Source organism: Prionailurus viverrinus, chromosome F1 (assembly GCF_022837055.1).
Source record: "Prionailurus viverrinus isolate Anna chromosome F1, UM_Priviv_1.0, whole genome shotgun sequence".
Lineage (NCBI taxonomy): Eukaryota > Metazoa > Chordata > Mammalia > Carnivora > Felidae > Prionailurus > Prionailurus viverrinus.
The window spans coordinates 65935916-65950547 of NC_062577.1; the positions used below are offsets into that span (position 1 = coordinate 65935916).

The 14632-nt window shown below is 56.7% G+C and overlaps 2 protein-coding genes across 9 annotated transcripts; both read left to right on the plus strand.

Annotated features, from left to right (window-relative positions):
* The first annotated feature begins 89 nt into the window (after window positions 1-89).
* On the plus strand, window positions 90-8906 carry CLK2 (CDC like kinase 2). Of its 7 annotated transcripts, XM_047840844.1 has the most exons (14): window positions 94-258; window positions 1074-1373; window positions 1880-2049; window positions 2782-3010; window positions 3697-3784; window positions 4133-4199; window positions 4372-4488; window positions 5275-5441; window positions 6206-6300; window positions 6999-7128; window positions 7234-7316; window positions 7481-7560; window positions 7747-7837; window positions 8374-8906. In XM_047840844.1, exons 3-14 carry the CDS (start codon window positions 1880-1882, stop codon window positions 8557-8559), a joined length of 1503 nt encoding a protein of 500 aa, XP_047696800.1. In that variant the 5' UTR covers window positions 94-258; window positions 1074-1373; the 3' UTR covers window positions 8560-8906. The 7 variants fall into 7 exon arrangements, with proteins under 7 accessions (XP_047696804.1, XP_047696802.1, XP_047696803.1 ...); XM_047840848.1 differs by lacking the exons at window positions 1074-1373; window positions 8374-8906 and adding an exon at window positions 8073-8211 and having other exon boundaries at window positions 90-258; XM_047840846.1 differs by lacking the exon at window positions 1074-1373 and having other exon boundaries at window positions 93-258; window positions 2785-3010.
* Window positions 8907-9293: 387 nt separating this feature from the next.
* Window positions 9294-14533, plus strand: SCAMP3 (secretory carrier membrane protein 3). 2 transcript variants are annotated; one of them, XM_047840851.1, is made up of 9 exons: window positions 9294-9537; window positions 9862-9939; window positions 10810-10932; window positions 11027-11147; window positions 11940-12068; window positions 12739-12898; window positions 13001-13102; window positions 13658-13787; window positions 14443-14533. In XM_047840851.1, the coding sequence occupies exons 1-9, from the start codon at window positions 9472-9474 to the stop codon at window positions 14506-14508; spliced, it is 975 nt and encodes a 324-aa protein (XP_047696807.1). In that variant the 5' UTR covers window positions 9294-9471; the 3' UTR covers window positions 14509-14533. The 2 variants fall into 2 exon arrangements, with proteins under 2 accessions (XP_047696807.1, XP_047696806.1); XM_047840850.1 differs by having other exon boundaries at window positions 9297-9537; window positions 13658-13775; window positions 14073-14533.
* The last annotated feature ends 99 nt before the right edge of the window (window positions 14534-14632 follow it).

Sequence of the window (14632 nt, forward strand, 5' to 3'; positions counted from 1 at the left end):
GAGCCGGAGACCGAGCTGGGATCGGGCCCCGGGCGGGGGCGGTGCGAGCGGCGCCGAGCGGACCCTGGGGGCGGGGACGGAGCCGGGGCGGGCGGGACTGGAGCGGAGCCCGGGAACGAGGCGGGAGGTCCCAGGGTCTCGGGTCGGGGGGGGTGGAGCCGCACTTCGTCGCCGCGGGGGTGCCGGGACTCCGGCCGCAGTGCCGCCGCCATCACGGACTTCCTGTGGGACAAGCGCACGGGCCTCGCCGCCAGAACGGTGAGCGCGCGGGCTGGCGGGCCGCGGGGCCGCGCGGAAAGATGGCGACCGCGGGGCGGGCGGGGGTAGCCTTGGGCTGGGGGCACGGCGGCGGGGCGAGAGGAGAGGAGGAGGAGGGTAGGGACCTGCAAAGCGGCGGAGGTGAGGGGTAGGGAGCAGAGGTGGGAGATGAGCGTGCCTTGGAGGGACCCGGGCGGACCCGGGAGGACCTCCAGCAAACTTGGGAGGGGCCCGAGTAGGGGAAGGGGTGATGGAGCAGGGAGGGGAGCGGTTCCCGAGAGGAGAAAGAGCAGAATATCAAAGTTGGAGCGGGGCTGGAGATGAGGAGGACCCGCCGTGTCACTGGGAGGGCATGGAAGGAGTTTGACTCCAAGAGTTCGTTCTGGATTTTCTGAGCGAGAAAGGAGGGGAAAAGGTTTATAAGTTGGGAAAGGTAAACTGCAGGTGCTTCTGGTGGGGGGGAGGGCGTGAGAAACTTTGGTGGCCGTGTGCCGTGTGCGGAGAGGATGTTTGTGTGGCTGTGCTGAACAAGCTTGGGTTACCCTGTGGCGGGGGGGTGAAATCTGCAGCTTGCGTCTTTGCCACAGGCCTTCTAGACCAGGACCGAGTCCGATATCACCCTCCTCGATTTGAGGAGGTTGGGAAGTAGAAAGCTCAGAATGAGAGCCAGATGTTGGAATCATTAAGCCTTTCCACACCTAACCCCCCCGCCCCCAAGACTTCAGTCCCTGGGCCTGTTGAATTTTATTTTGCTGTCATATTTTTATTTTTCTGGATTGTGACAGTGATTTCTCTCTTGATTTCTTTCCTTTAAGGAAGAAAAGCGTTTGTGCACCATGCCATTCCGATTCCAATAACTAACTGGAAGGAGGCCAGCTTTTAGCCAAGCAGTGCTGATACTAATTAAAAACCAGTTATTCTCTATTTCCTAAGCAGGAGGGGAGGGGCAAATGGAAATCAGACTGCAGCTTGGGGCCTTCTGTATTAAAAAGTTTTGAGGGGAGTTTGGCCCGTGGTGATAGCCAGTGAGAGTTGACTAAGGCAGTTCAAGAGGTCAGACCCAAATCCCTGGAGCCTGCCTATATTTGGTGTATGCCACCGCATGTAGAAACCAGGTATGCTGGATTGCTGCCCACAGGACACAGAATGGTCTAGTTGGGGAGGTAGAGATACACTCTTCATTGTAAAACGTGTATTGTGATAGCATATGCTAAAATGTTACCCTGGTGGGTCGTGAGGAACTCGCATGCAGCCGATGGAGCTTAGACTCCGGCCAGGGGTGAACCGTGGCAGTGTGCATCAATTACACAGTCTCACCTGGAATGAGCTGTGGCCCCGACCCGAAGACTTCACGGAGCCAAGTTTGAGGAAAGTCCATAGAGCAATGAGAGGAAAGGGCTGGGGGCGCGGGGCAGGCTCCTAGAGTTTTCTAGCGGAGTTGTCAAGTGATACGTACTCCCATCGAAGAGGAATCGTGAGCACAAGGAAGTTGTGGGAGGTGAAAAGAGGTGGGAGTGGCAGCAGAAAGCAGCTTCGCGCCCCTGGGGCAGCCAGTGCTAGGAGGGGAGCTCCGAAAACTCCGAGCCTGTCTCCACTATTTCTCTTTCTCCTTTTCTTCCAGATGCCTCATCCCCGAAGGTACCATTCCTCAGAGCGAGGCAGCCGGGGGAGTTACCACGAACACTATCGGAGCCGGAAGCATAAGAGACGAAGAAGCCGCTCCTGGTCAAGTAGCAGTGACCGGACCCGGCGGCGCCGGCGGGAAGACAGCTACCACGTCCGTTCCCGGAGGTGAGGCTTCAGGGGGAAAAACCCCTCCTCGGGGTCGCTCACTCATTTATTTATTCAGCAGAGATTTATTGGTTAGATGCTGTTATTGGTTAGATGCTGAGCGGTTGGGGTAAGGGGCCACTCAGGGCTGTTACCAGAATGAGCCATTTGCACTGTGGTGTTAAGAGTGCTATCATAGAGGAAGGGCGTGGTAAGGGGCTGAGGAAGCATCTAGCAGGTTTGGTTGGATTGGGGCAGGATGTGTAATTCAAGAACCAGGGTGAAGTGTCTCGGGCGAAGGGAGAGGAAGTGTAAAAGAGTCGGGTCTAGAGATAGCTAAGGACGTAACAGACAAGACGAAGTGAGCGTCTGCATGTTCAGCGTGGGAGGGGTGGGTTAAGGATAGTTTGGAGCAAAACTGGATGTCAGTCAGGAACGACTCAGGAAAGAAATGGCTCTTTGTTCCATCTGTTATGTCACTAGTGGCAGGTGGGGGGCGGGGGAGGCCCCCAGAGGGAGCGGTTCTGCCTGTGTCCCTTCGGGGGTCTTGGTGGCATGCAGGTGTGGGGATCCTCGTCTGCTCTTAATGATTTCACTCCTCTGGTCCTTGGTCCTCAGAATGACCCCATGAGTGTCTGAGAGCAGTTCTTCCAGCATCGTTCTTTGTCCTTGTTGAGGGAGGACCTCGTCCTGTCGTGGGGCAAGGAGTGTGGCCTGAACAGATGCACCTAATGGGTGTCTGTTGTCCAACAGCAGCTACGATGACCGTTCATCGGACCGGCGGGTGTACGACCGGCGATACTGTGGCAGCTATAGGCGCAACGATTACAGCCGGGACCGGGGAGAAGCGTGCTACGACCCGGACTACCGGCACTCCTATGAGTACCGTCGGGAGGACAGCAGTTACCGCAGCCAGCGCAGCAGCCGGAGGAAGCACAGGCGGCGGAGGCGGCGCAGCCGGACGTTCAGCCGCTCGTCTTCGGTGAGTGCTCGCCCAGGCCCTTCCTCTCCCCACTCCTCTCCGGCCCTCTAGGACCCTGGTAAGTGAGAAGTACCCTTGTTTTTAGCTGAGCACTGGGGCAGGAACACTGAGGTGGGCACTGAGTCTCTGCTCTCTCGGAAGCTCTCCAGCTCTCGGAGGGCCCTGGAATCTGCTTTGGAGGTGGCCGGGCCGGAGCATTTGTACCCCGGTGCCTTCCTCGGCATGCTGGGCCTGTTGTGTTGGGGACAGCTCCTCTGTCCCAGACGCCTCCACTCTGTAGTGGAGACCTTGCCTGTGAATTGCCTTTCTCCCCCAAGCTCTGGGCTCCACGGCCCCTCAGTAGGTGGGCTCGGGTGGGGGCAAAGGGAGATCGGTGCCTGCCTGGAAGGGCATTGTGTAGAGCATGGGGTTGCGGGTGACATTGGCAACGACACCACTTCTCTGCTCTGCCCGTTCCTCTCCCTGTTCCCGTTTTGGGTTTGGGGACTTGGGATTATGCGCCGCTCTCTCTTCTCACCCCGATCCGCCTTACTGCATCTGACGTGTTCCCTTCCACTGTCCCCCATCATCGTCTGTCCCCCCTGGCTGGGCGCCTGTGACCGGTGACCCCTCCACCACCCACCCCGCCTCCCTCCGGCCCCCGCTCCGACACCTGGCTTGCTCCGACCCCCCCCGCCCCCCGACAGCAGCACAGCAGCCGGAGAGCCAAGAGTGTAGAGGACGACGCTGAGGGCCACCTCATCTACCACGTCGGGGACTGGCTACAAGAGCGATGTACAAGCCAAATCGTAACAATCCTATAGCCTGTAATGGTCCCATAGCCATCCTAACGTCCCGAGCCAACCCAAGTCACAGCCTCTTGCCTTTCCTCAGTGGTGTTGTTTATCTGGGTGGTTTGAGTTGCTGTTGAGAATTGACCTCTGCTGTCCACTCCCAGCTCTCATGGCCCCTGGGTTAAAGGTGGTGGGAATCACACAGGGGTGTTCTTCCCCTGTGACCATCTGTATCTGTTCCCCCTTCCTTCATCTCACCCCAGGTTGCCATACCCTTTTTTCTTCCAACTCAGCTCATTCCCCACCTTCTCTCCCTCCCTCTCCCCGACCCTGCTCTGTTTCATTTCAGATGAAATTGTCAGCACGTTGGGAGAGGGGACCTTCGGCCGGGTTGTCCAGTGTGTCGACCATCGCAGGTAACTATAGCCCCTCCCTGCTCTGTACTCCTAGGCGTGGCGAGGTGCTGAGGGGCAGTCTGGGGGTGTTTTTGCTGATTGGCCAAAGGTAGGATTTCTTAACCCCCGGACAGCCCCGTTCATTTTGAGATGATCTCGATGACCCAGCAAAAACCTCTTCTGGCCACCACAGGGGTGGGGCTCGAGTCGCCCTGAAGATCATTAAGAACGTGGAAAAGTATAAGGAAGCAGCTCGACTTGAAATCAACGTCCTGGAGAAGATCAACGAGAAGGACCCTGACAATAAGAAGTAAGCAGCAGAGGGGTGTGTGGGGGTCTGAGAGGCTCCACTCTTGTACAGGAGAACCCAAACCCTCCCGGCCTGGGTTAGGCAGGCAGGGGAGTCCTGGGCCTTCTCATCCATTCATCTTTTCGTCATCATCTTAGACTAGTAGGACATTAGGGCAGGAAGAGAGGGTGTGTGACATTGTCTAGTCTGTTCCCCTTGTTGTCAGGGCACTTAGATTGCTCTGCACTTTGGCTCCAGCCAGGGTGGCCTCTGTAGAGCTCTGCCCTGGAAATGGCCGAGACTGAGAATCAACATTTTCCGTGAAAAATCACTTGAGCCTTTTGATATCTAGAACCGTGTTGCCGAGGCGACAGACATTTACGTGTAATATTTGTGTCCACGCGCCAAATTTTGTAAGCCAACGTGGAAGAAGGGCATTAAGGAGACGGCCAGTAGAAACGCGGGGCCCACTGGCAGCCGACGGTGAATGGATCTCAGGAGTGGGAGCCGGGGTCAGGGTTTAGGAATGACAGTTTGACAGTTCAGGGTCCACACCGGCGACCGGCACCAACAGCTCTTCAGCAAATGGAATCTTTTTTACCTATTTAAAATGATGCAGGAAAATGGTGTGAACCTTGGGTCTGCCAGAAAGGCCGTTCGCTGGCCGAACTGAATTTGTTGGTCATACTGCCCGGCAGGTTTTTACCCGAGGATGTGGACTCAGCTGCCCTGCAGCCCCTCCTTGTCGGAAGGGTGGTGGGCAGATAGGAGCTCATCAGACCTCCCCCTTCCCTCATCTCTTCTCAGCCTCTGTGTCCAGATGTTTGACTGGTTTGACTACCATGGCCACATGTGTATCTCCTTTGAGCTCCTGGGCCTTAGCACCTTCGATTTCCTCAAAGACAACAACTACCTGCCCTACCCCATCCACCAAGTGCGCCACATGGCCTTCCAGCTGTGCCAGGCCGTCAAGTGTGAGTGGGGCGGGCCGAGATGGACTCTGGGGCAGCCCCTCCCTCCGTTGGGCCTCTTCTGTGTCAGTGAGCAGTGGTGAAGCCCCTAAACTGTCAGCTCGATTATCTGCAGTTCTTTCATTCACTGTCATGTTGACACCTCCTTAACTCCTTGACCAGTGTTCTCACCGTCATCGATTGGTCTTCCTCCACATCCAGCCTAGCAGGAGCTGGAAGAGAAAGCCTTTGAAATCAAAGCATTGATCGGATTACCTCTTTTTTCCTTCATTTCCCTTTCTTGGGAAAGTAGAAGTCAGGTTGCAAGCACAGAGACAAAAAGTCTGCCCTAGCTAGAGGCTTACATTTGTCTGAGCTGAGATGCTCTCTGTTTCCACCAGAGCAGGTGCGGCCAGGGACTAAGGCAAATAAGGGGCCAGATGGGGGGTCCAGACACAAGTACATGGTTCCCCTTGGGTCTTCCTGACTATGCAGTTTCCCAGAGTTGAATTCACGGAACGTCAGATAGGCACGCACATCAAGGAACAGAACTGCAGTGCGTAGCAAACTCTTTGTACGTCAGTTGAGAATCATGTTTGTTCTCTGATACTGATAAGCATTGTGCTTCTTAGACCAGGCATTTCATTTGGAAGTAGGGCAGAAAGCAGCCTAGTGATTCTGGATCTGCCTCCTCACCAACTTTGAGCCAGGTGACCAAGCTTGGGGTCACTGGTGCCAGTTAGCCCTGGCCACCTAGAACAACCCTGACCTGGTCTTCTCCCCTGCAGTCCTCCATGATAACAAGCTGACACATACGGACCTCAAGCCTGAAAATATTCTGTTTGTGAATTCAGACTATGAACTCACCTACAACCTAGAGAAGGTAAGATGGACAGGCGGCCGGGCCTTAAAGCCCCTCTCTCCTCCCTGTTACTTTCTCCCATGTTCTCTCCCAATATGGCTCTGACTAGGTAAGCCCGAATACCAAAATAGAGTGAAAGGGAGAGATTTAAGGGACGCTTGGGGGGCTCAGTCAGTTAAGTATCCAACTTTGGCTCAGGTCATGATCATGGTTCATGAGCTCGAGCCCCCGCGTCGGTCTGTGTGCTGACAGCTCGGAGCCTGGAGCCTGCTTCGGATTCTGTGTCTCCCTGTCTCTCTCTGTCAAACACAAATAAACAAAAAAAAATTTTTTTTGAAGATTTAAGAAGATATAATTTGGAAGAGAACTTGGAAGGAGGAGCTCAGAGAACTTTCCAATAGAGAGCAAATGCTTTCAAGATACTTGGTTGGGACTTTTTTTCTCTGTAGGAAAGCTCAGTTCTGGACCTGTTTTCAGAAGCACCATAGTACCAGTGCGTGGGAAATGTCCGCATACGCAGGGACTTGTGTGCTCTCCCATGATCCCACTCCTAAGTCACCTGCAGGATACGGGGAAGCTGTAAAGCAGATTCTCCTTTGTGCATGGGAGCAAGCAGGGGGTGAAGTTGCTTTTTTTCAGGCTTGAAAGCACTCTAAAGAGTAGTGGTAGAATCTTGGTCTCAGGTGGCTGGGTCCATCCTCCTCCTGCTCTGCTCCTAGAAACGAGATGAACGCAGCGTGAAGAGCACAGCTGTGCGGGTGGTGGACTTTGGTAGTGCCACCTTTGACCATGAACACCACAGTACCATCGTCTCCACTCGCCATTACCGAGCACCAGAGGTCATCCTCGGTGAGTGGGGGCGAGTAGGGGAATGGATTCGTCCGAGGGTGGGCGGTGGGGAGGGTGGGGCCCCCTAAGCACCGTCTAACACCTTGTTCCTCCCATTCCCACTAGAGTTGGGCTGGTCACAGCCTTGTGATGTGTGGAGCATAGGCTGCATCATCTTCGAGTACTATGTTGGCTTCACCCTGTTCCAGGTAAGCGGTGGAGTGTCTTATGTCCCCACCTGGCATTTTCCTGCCTGGGTTCCTGGTCTGCCAGGGACCTGTCTGCTCACTCCTCCCCTTTGCTAATCATCCCGGAAGCTGGTCCTCAGCAGCCCGTTTGCAGCACCGTGCTCAGTTCTGTCTTCGTTTCGCAGACGCACGACAACAGAGAGCATCTAGCCATGATGGAAAGGATCTTGGGTCCTATCCCTTCCCGGATGATCCGGAAGACGAGGTGAACCTTGAGTTGGGGGGAGCTTAACCCCTTTTCCTTTCTCTCCTCGAAATGGGTCGATTTCACATCATTTTCTTTTTTCTTTGACACCTTCCCTCCTCCCAGCTACTGTAAGATGGGGGAATGAGGGAAATGTCCCCCAACAAAAGGAACCTCCTGATTCCTCAACCTCCCCTTCCCCTCTAGGAAGCAGAAATACTTCTATCGGGGCCGCCTGGATTGGGATGAGAACACATCAGCAGGGCGCTACGTGCGAGAAAACTGCAAACCACTGCGGGTGAGCCAGGCTGGGGATACCTTGCGCCCACTGGCCAGAGGGCATTTCCTTCTTCAGGTGGTTTGCCCCTGGAATGCACTTCACAAGAGAGGGTTAGGAAAGAAGGGGGAAAACTGAAATGCCTGTTTGGGTATCGTAGAGATACGCGGGAGTGGTTTTGTGGAGGGAAGGAGGTTAGATAGCCATGGATTTCTTGAGCCAACCAGAGATCACAGTAATGTCCTGGGTTCTGTAGGTCAGACAGAAAAGAATAAACCACCTTTGAAGAGCTTACATTTTAACGAGGAGCTAAAGAAGATTCATGACGTTGACAAGGATGTACAAGCAGAAAGAACCTTCAGAGAGTATGAAGGAGTAATTGTGCTAGTGGGAGGGAGTTGAGCAGTAGTATCCGCAGCGCTCGTAAGGTCGTGTTCCCAGTAGCATTCATAACGGCAGAGGCTTGGTCCTCTGAGGTTGAAAGTTAGGGCCTTGAAGAAAAAGGGCAGGAACTGTAAGGCGTCGTGCCTCACCTTTTCCCTGCCCTCCACCACCAGCGGTATCTGACCTCCGAGGCAGAGGAACACCACCAGCTCTTCGATCTGATTGAAAGCATGCTAGAGTATGAACCTGCTAAGCGGCTGACCTTGGGTGAAGCCCTTCAGCATCCTTTCTTCGCCCGCCTTCGGGCTGAGCCACCCAACACCAAGTTGTGGGACTCCAGTCGGGATATCAGTCGGTGACGATCAGGCCCTGGGCCCCCCTGCGTGTCCTGCAGCAGTGGGTGTCCAGTCCAGGACACTGGTGCTTTTTTATATAAGAGAACAGAGCCGGAGCCAGCTCCTTCCTCCTGGCTCCCTGTATACCTGTGAATATGTGAAATAGTGTAAATACGGAAGAACTTGTACCTACTGCTTCGTCCCCAGCCTTGTACAGAATGCTGTTCCTTCCCACACTCTTCCCGCCGTCACCTGCCCCCTCGCTGTTGAGCTGGACAGGGCAGGATGAGGTGACCGGGTGGCATCTATCCCATGTTTTATAAGGAATTTTGTACAGTCTTTGTGAAATAAAAATGACGTGCTTCATGCGACCCCCACTCCTGGAGTTCGAGGTCTGGGACGCCGGGCTGGAGGGATGAGAAGACCGGCCACCCTTCTGAGTTTGTGGGCCCAGGGGGTCCATCCTCGCCCCCCTGCACCGTCCTGAGCCCGGCCGCCGGCTCGTCCGGTGTGTCGCGAGAGGGTTTCGGTGGCCGGGGAGTTCCTGTGGGCCAGTCGGGGGCACTCGTCTGAGTGCTGTGCCGGGGGGCAGGGGCCCGGGCCAGCCGGACTCCGGTTGCGGAAGCGGGCGCAGGGCCTGCGGCGGCTCCAGCCGGTTGGCGGGCCCGCCCTCCGACGCGGGGCCCGCCGGGACGTGTAGTTCGTTGCGGGGCGGGGCCGCGGCGTCACGTGGGGCGCTTCCGTCCTCGCCCGTAGCGGAGGCGCAGGCGCAGCCGGCCGCCGCTGCGGGGATCCTCGGGACCCTTCCGGTCTCCGCGGCCAATCCGTGCACGGCGGAGCGGGCGGACCGACGGGAGCGGAGGGAGCGGAGGGAGCCGCCGCCGCCGCCGCGCAGGGGCGTGGAGGGCAGGGGCGGCCCAGGCCGCAGTTGCAAACATGGCTCAGAGCAGAGACGGCGGAAACCCCTTCGCCGGCCCCGGCGAGCTTGACAACCCCTTTCAGGTGACGCCGGCCTTCTTTGGGTAGCTCGGCCGACTCCTCTCGCTTCTGGACGGGCTAACTTGTTGTATTCCCATTCCTGACATTTGTGCCGGGGGAGGGCCGCCACGTGGGGGTGACGGTGACTCCAGACCAGTGAGCACGCGGGGGGCGGGCCGTGCCCCTGTAAGGAGCTGGTGCTAACAGCGCGGTGAAGGGTTTGGGGCAAATGCTGGGGCAACGGCGTGGCCTCCAACGAGCCACAGGCGTTAGGAGAGGCCCCCGTCAGTTCCCCCAGAGGCACCAGAGGCACCAGGTGCCCGCTGAGCCGCAGCTCTCTGCCCGCAGGACCCAGCGGTGATCCAGCACCGACCCAGCCCGCAGTATGCCACCCTTGACGTCTACAACCCTTTTGAGACCCGGGAGGTGAGGTTCTGGAGAGCATAGGATGACAAGGAAGGGGAGGGTGTGCCAGTAAGCTCACTCTGTCGGGATACAGGGGACTTTTCTGCGTGCAGAGGAAGGGACACTGTGATCTTAACTCCCTGAGAGAGGCCGGTCCGCCCTGGGCTGCCTAAGCCTTCTGGAGACACCAGGGTCAATGATCCCGTTGGAGCTCCCAGTGGTAGTCCTGGCGGGGGGTGGGGGGTGGCTGGAGACTGACAGGGCCTGAACCAAGGCTGTGTTTGGGGAGGCTTCTCTGAACAAAGTAAATTATGGGACTGGTTGGAGTTGAGTAAACGAGTCATGCTTAGGTGTGCCTCCAGAAGGCAAGCAGTGAGGGCTGGACCTGTTGTTCCACTGGAGTAGAAAGTGCCGAGACTTTAAAAGAGAAAGAGGGGCGCCTGGGTGGCTCAGTCGGTTAAGCCTCCGGGTTTGGCTCAGGTCATGATCTCACGGTCGGTGAGTTCAAGCCCCGCGTCGGGCTCTGTGCTGACAGCACAGAACCTGGAGTCTGCTTTGGACTCTGTGTCTCCCTCTCTCTCTCTGCCCCTTCCCGCCCTCCCCCGCCACCCCTGTCCTCCACGCTTTCTCTCTCAAAATGAATAAACATTAAAAATAATAATAATAAAATAAGAGCCAAGAGCTTTAAAAAGTGGAGGGGGTGGGTTCGGTGGATGAGTGTCTCGAGTTCCGGCTAAGGAATTGGATGTGAGGGGTGGTGAGGGCTGACTGGTTTGGCTCTCTGTGGGGGAGGGGGCGGGGAAGGGGACCCAGATGCAGAGGTAGACAGTCTCTGGATACCTTCGTCGGGAGGGATCAGGTGATCCCTAAGGCCTTTTCCAAAACCAACAGCCCCCACCAGCGTATGAGCCTCCGGCCGCGGCCCCGTTGCCTCCCGCCTCGGCTCCCTCGTTGCAGTCCTCCAGAAAGCTCAGCCCTACAGAACCCAAAAACTATGGTTCCTACGGCACCCAGGTAAACAGCAGGTGTGAGTGGGGGTGGGCTGTGGGGGCCAGACCTGGGCCCAGGGCTCACATCTCTCCCCCCTCGGCCCGCACACACTGGGCAGGCCTCAGCTGCAGCAGCCACAGCCGAGCTGCTAAAGAAGCAGGAGGAGCTGAACCGGAAGGCCGAGGAGTTGGATCGGAGGGAGCGGGAGTTGCAGCACGCCGCCCTGGGGGGCGCAGCCGGTAAGCGGTCCGTGGGCGGGGCGTGTTCCACACTTACAAGGAGCAAAACGAACGTGAGCGAGTGGGCTCTGGAGCCACATTGCTGACTTGGAATTTGGGCACTAATTGAATTTGGGTACTCCCTGCCTATGAGCGCTTAGGTAAGTTACTTAATCTTGAGTGCCTCAGTTTTCTTACTTTTTTTTCTAACATTTATTATTGAGAGACAGAGACAGAGCATGAGCAGGGGAGGGGCCGAGAGATGGGGAGACACAGAATGTGGAGCAGGCTTCAGGCCCCGAGCTGTCAGCACAGAGCCCGACGCGGGGCTCGAACCCACAAACTGTGAGATCACGACCTGAGCCGAAGTCGGACACTCAACCGACTGAGCCACCCAAGTGCCCCTCAGTTTTCTTACTTTTTGAAAAAATACTTACTTATTTAAGTGATCTCTACACCCAGCATGGGGCTTGAACTCACGACCCTGAGATCAAGAGTCACACGCTCTTACGACGGAGCCAGCGGGTGCCCCCGTTTCCTTGTTTGTAAAACAAAGGTAACATAACGTTTGTGCTTGTTGGACAGGACTGTTGTGAGAGGGACACAAGGCCCTCCGCGCAAAGCGCTTGACAGTCCTTCGAAGTCGCAAATAATAGAAAACACTGTCAGCCTTGTTTTTGCCACTCTCTTCTGTCTCCTCGGACCCTGAACTGGAGATGGAAGAGAGGACCTGGGGTGGAAGGGAGGATGGTGATTCCTTTGTTGGTCTCTGCCTCACTTCTGGGGTCTTCCCGCTCTCTCTGTGCCTTACAGCTCGACAGAACAACTGGCCCCCTCTACCTTCTTTTTGCCCAGTCCAGCCCTGCTTTTTCCAGGACATCTCCATGGAGATCCCCCAAGAATTTCAGAAGACCGTATCCACCATGTACTACCTCTGGATGTGTGAGTAGTGACAAGCCTTTTCTGGAGGGAGAGTGCAGGTAGTACCTTTACATCTTTCCTGCCCCGGTGCCCACTCTCCGAGAACTCAGCATTTCATCTCTGCTCGACTTTTGAGGGTTTTTTTTTTTTTTGATGTTTATTTTTGAGAGACAGTGTGAGCAGGTGAGGGGCAGAGAGAGAGAGAGAGAGAGAGAGAGAGAGAGAGAGAGACAGACACGGAATGCGAAGCAGCTCCAGGTTCTGAGCTGTCAGCACAGAGCCTGATGCAAGGCTCGAACCCCTGAATGGTGAGATCATGACCTGAGCTGAAGTCATACGCTCAGCCGACTGAGCCACCCAAGCGCCTCTCAACTTCTGAGTTTAAGGCTAATTTCACCAGGAGTTTTCCTGGGTGACTCCTTTTGTAGTATCTAGAAGCTGTTCTCCAGCCTCCTAGCAAAAGTGTGTTCTTGTCTTCCCCCGCCTCTTGTTCCGGTGCGTAAACATTTTCTGAGTCCTTTAAATGTCTTTGCAAAGAGACCTGTCTCCCCTGTTGAGTTGAGGATTTGGTGAAGGCAGGAGTCCCTTTCCTTACTCTGCCGTGTTTGCCGAGGAGGGCGTGGGGGGCTCCTACGGGAGGGGGGGCTCTCGTTGCCATCCAGGCTCACCATCCTGCGCCTCCGTCCCTCAGGCAGCACGCTGGCTCTTCTTCTGAATTTTCTTGCCTGCCTGGCCAGCTTCTGCGTGGAGACCAGCAATGGCTCGGGCTTCGGGCTCTCTATCCTCTGGGCCCTCCTTTTCACACCCTGCTCCTTTGTGTGCTGGTACCGGCCCATGTATAAGGCCTTCCGGTAAGCTGAGGCCAGGGGTGGTGGAGAACCTTAGATGGGCCCCACGTCTGCTGCTCCTGCCCTAACTCTTCTCCCACCCTCCCCATTTTTTCTGTCCCGCAGGAGCGACAGTTCATTCAATTTCTTCGTTTTCTTCTTCATTTTCTTCGTCCAGGATGTGCTCTTTGTCCTGCAGGCCATTGGCATCCCAGGTTGGGGGTTCAGGTCCGTGAAGCTGCCATCCACCCTCTCCCTTCCCCTCATTCCGCCAGACCAAGTCAGCCCTGGGTACTGGGGTAGGGGTTGTTCAGGAGGAGGGGGTGTGGTGTTTTACGCTTGGGAGGTGCTAGCTCCACGAGAGAGATAGGACCTACTTCCAGGATAGAGAGCCCAGTCAGAATTCTAGACAGGCGTAGGTTTGGGGGAGGAGAGGTGCATGTGGCCAACCTGAGACGGCTTCCTGGGGGAAGCATGCGTAAGCACTTTTGAAGAGGGGACGGAGACCCCCTCAACAGAAAGGCCCGTTCGGAGCGAGGATGTCTGGAAAGGCTTGGAGAGCCCGCAGCCAGTCGTTCAGAAGCTGGGAGTGAACTTTGAAGAGAGTGGTTGTAGTTTGAGATCCTGGTACTCGGAGAGCCGCCAGGCTGACAGGGGAGCGACCCCTGGTGGGATGGGTGGGAATAGGGCACGTTTGCTCCCTAGCCAGCCAAGAAACGGGGAGGACTGAGGCCCTGCCGCGAGTGGCCCCTCTTCACCGCCGCCCCTTTCCCCTCCTGGCAGTGGCTGGATCTCCGCGCTGGTGGTGCTGAAGGCCAACCCGGCGGTGGCCGTGCTCATGCTGCTGGTCGCCCTGTTCTTCACTGGCATCGCTGTACTGGGGATTGTGATGCTGAAGCGGGTGAGAGGCTGTGTTCGAGGTGGGGAGGTGGGCGGGAAGGGTGAGATCATGGGCCCCTCGGGGCCTGGGGAGGGGCGGTCATTCTGGAGGAAGTCGGGAGGGCCTGGCTGACCGGAGGCTTCTCTGCTAATGGACCTCTGGGGAGGTTGTGTGTGTGTGTGTGTGTGTGTGTGTGTGTGTGTGTTTTGGGAGGGAGCCAAGGACGAATAGCTAGAGCGGCAGCGAGTGCTGGTGGTGCTGTCGGGTGGGGATAACGGTAGCAGAGCGCACGGTAATGACCGCGCCATGTTCTTGCAGATCCACTCCTTGTACCGGCGCACAGGTGCCAGCTTTCAGAAGGCCCAGCAAGAGTTTGCCGCTGGGGTCTTCTCCAACCCTGCGGTGCGAACCGCAGCTGCCAACGCAGCCGCCGGGGCTGCCGAAAATGCCTTCCGAGCCCCCTGACGCCCGTCGGGGCTGCCCTGGCCCTGCCGCTCGGGGGAGCTCACTTAGCCCCCCTCCCTGAGGTCTCTGGGACTTGGTGAGGCGCGCTGCTCGAGGCCTTCTTTCTAGTGCCCCCCGCTCCCACGGCCGTGACTGCTGACCCTGACTTCGGGATGCGGGAAGCCCACTGTGACCCAGTCTCCGCTTGCCCCGCCACCCCCCAATCAGGCCACACTACTGCCAGCTCTTACACACCCCAACCCAGCGTCCCTCTGCTGTGCCAAGGCTGTTGCTTCGGTTATTTAAATAAAAAGAAAGTGGAACTGGAACTCAAATCCCCGTTTCCGGCATCTTTATTGGGAACCAGGTCTTTGGAAGAGAAAGCGGAGTGCGGCGGCGGGGTCTGAGGCGGAAGCAGAGCGCGAGCTTCGAAG

What these genes read in the sequence shown, in the direction of transcription:
- CLK2 (XM_047840844.1), top strand. Translation starts at nt 1,880, where the DNA reads ATGCCTCATCCCCGAAGGTACCATTCCTCAGAGCGAGGCAGCCGGGGG. An exon ending in AAGGACCCTGACAATAAGAA is followed by an intron (nt 4,489 to 5,274) that starts GTAAGCAGCAGA and finishes ATCTCTTCTCAG; the next exon opens with CCTCTGTGTCCAGATGTTTG. An exon ending in AGCACCAGAGGTCATCCTCG is followed by an intron (nt 7,129 to 7,233) that starts GTGAGTGGGGGC and finishes CATTCCCACTAG; the next exon opens with AGTTGGGCTGGTCACAGCCT.
- SCAMP3 (XM_047840850.1), top strand. Translation starts at nt 9,472, where the DNA reads ATGGCTCAGAGCAGAGACGGCGGAAACCCCTTCGCCGGCCCCGGCGAG. An exon ending in ATCCCAGGTTGGGGGTTCAG is followed by an intron (nt 13,103 to 13,657) that starts GTCCGTGAAGCT and finishes CCCTCCTGGCAG; the next exon opens with TGGCTGGATCTCCGCGCTGG. An exon ending in GGATTGTGATGCTGAAGCGG is followed by an intron (nt 13,776 to 14,072) that starts GTGAGAGGCTGT and finishes ATGTTCTTGCAG; the next exon opens with ATCCACTCCTTGTACCGGCG.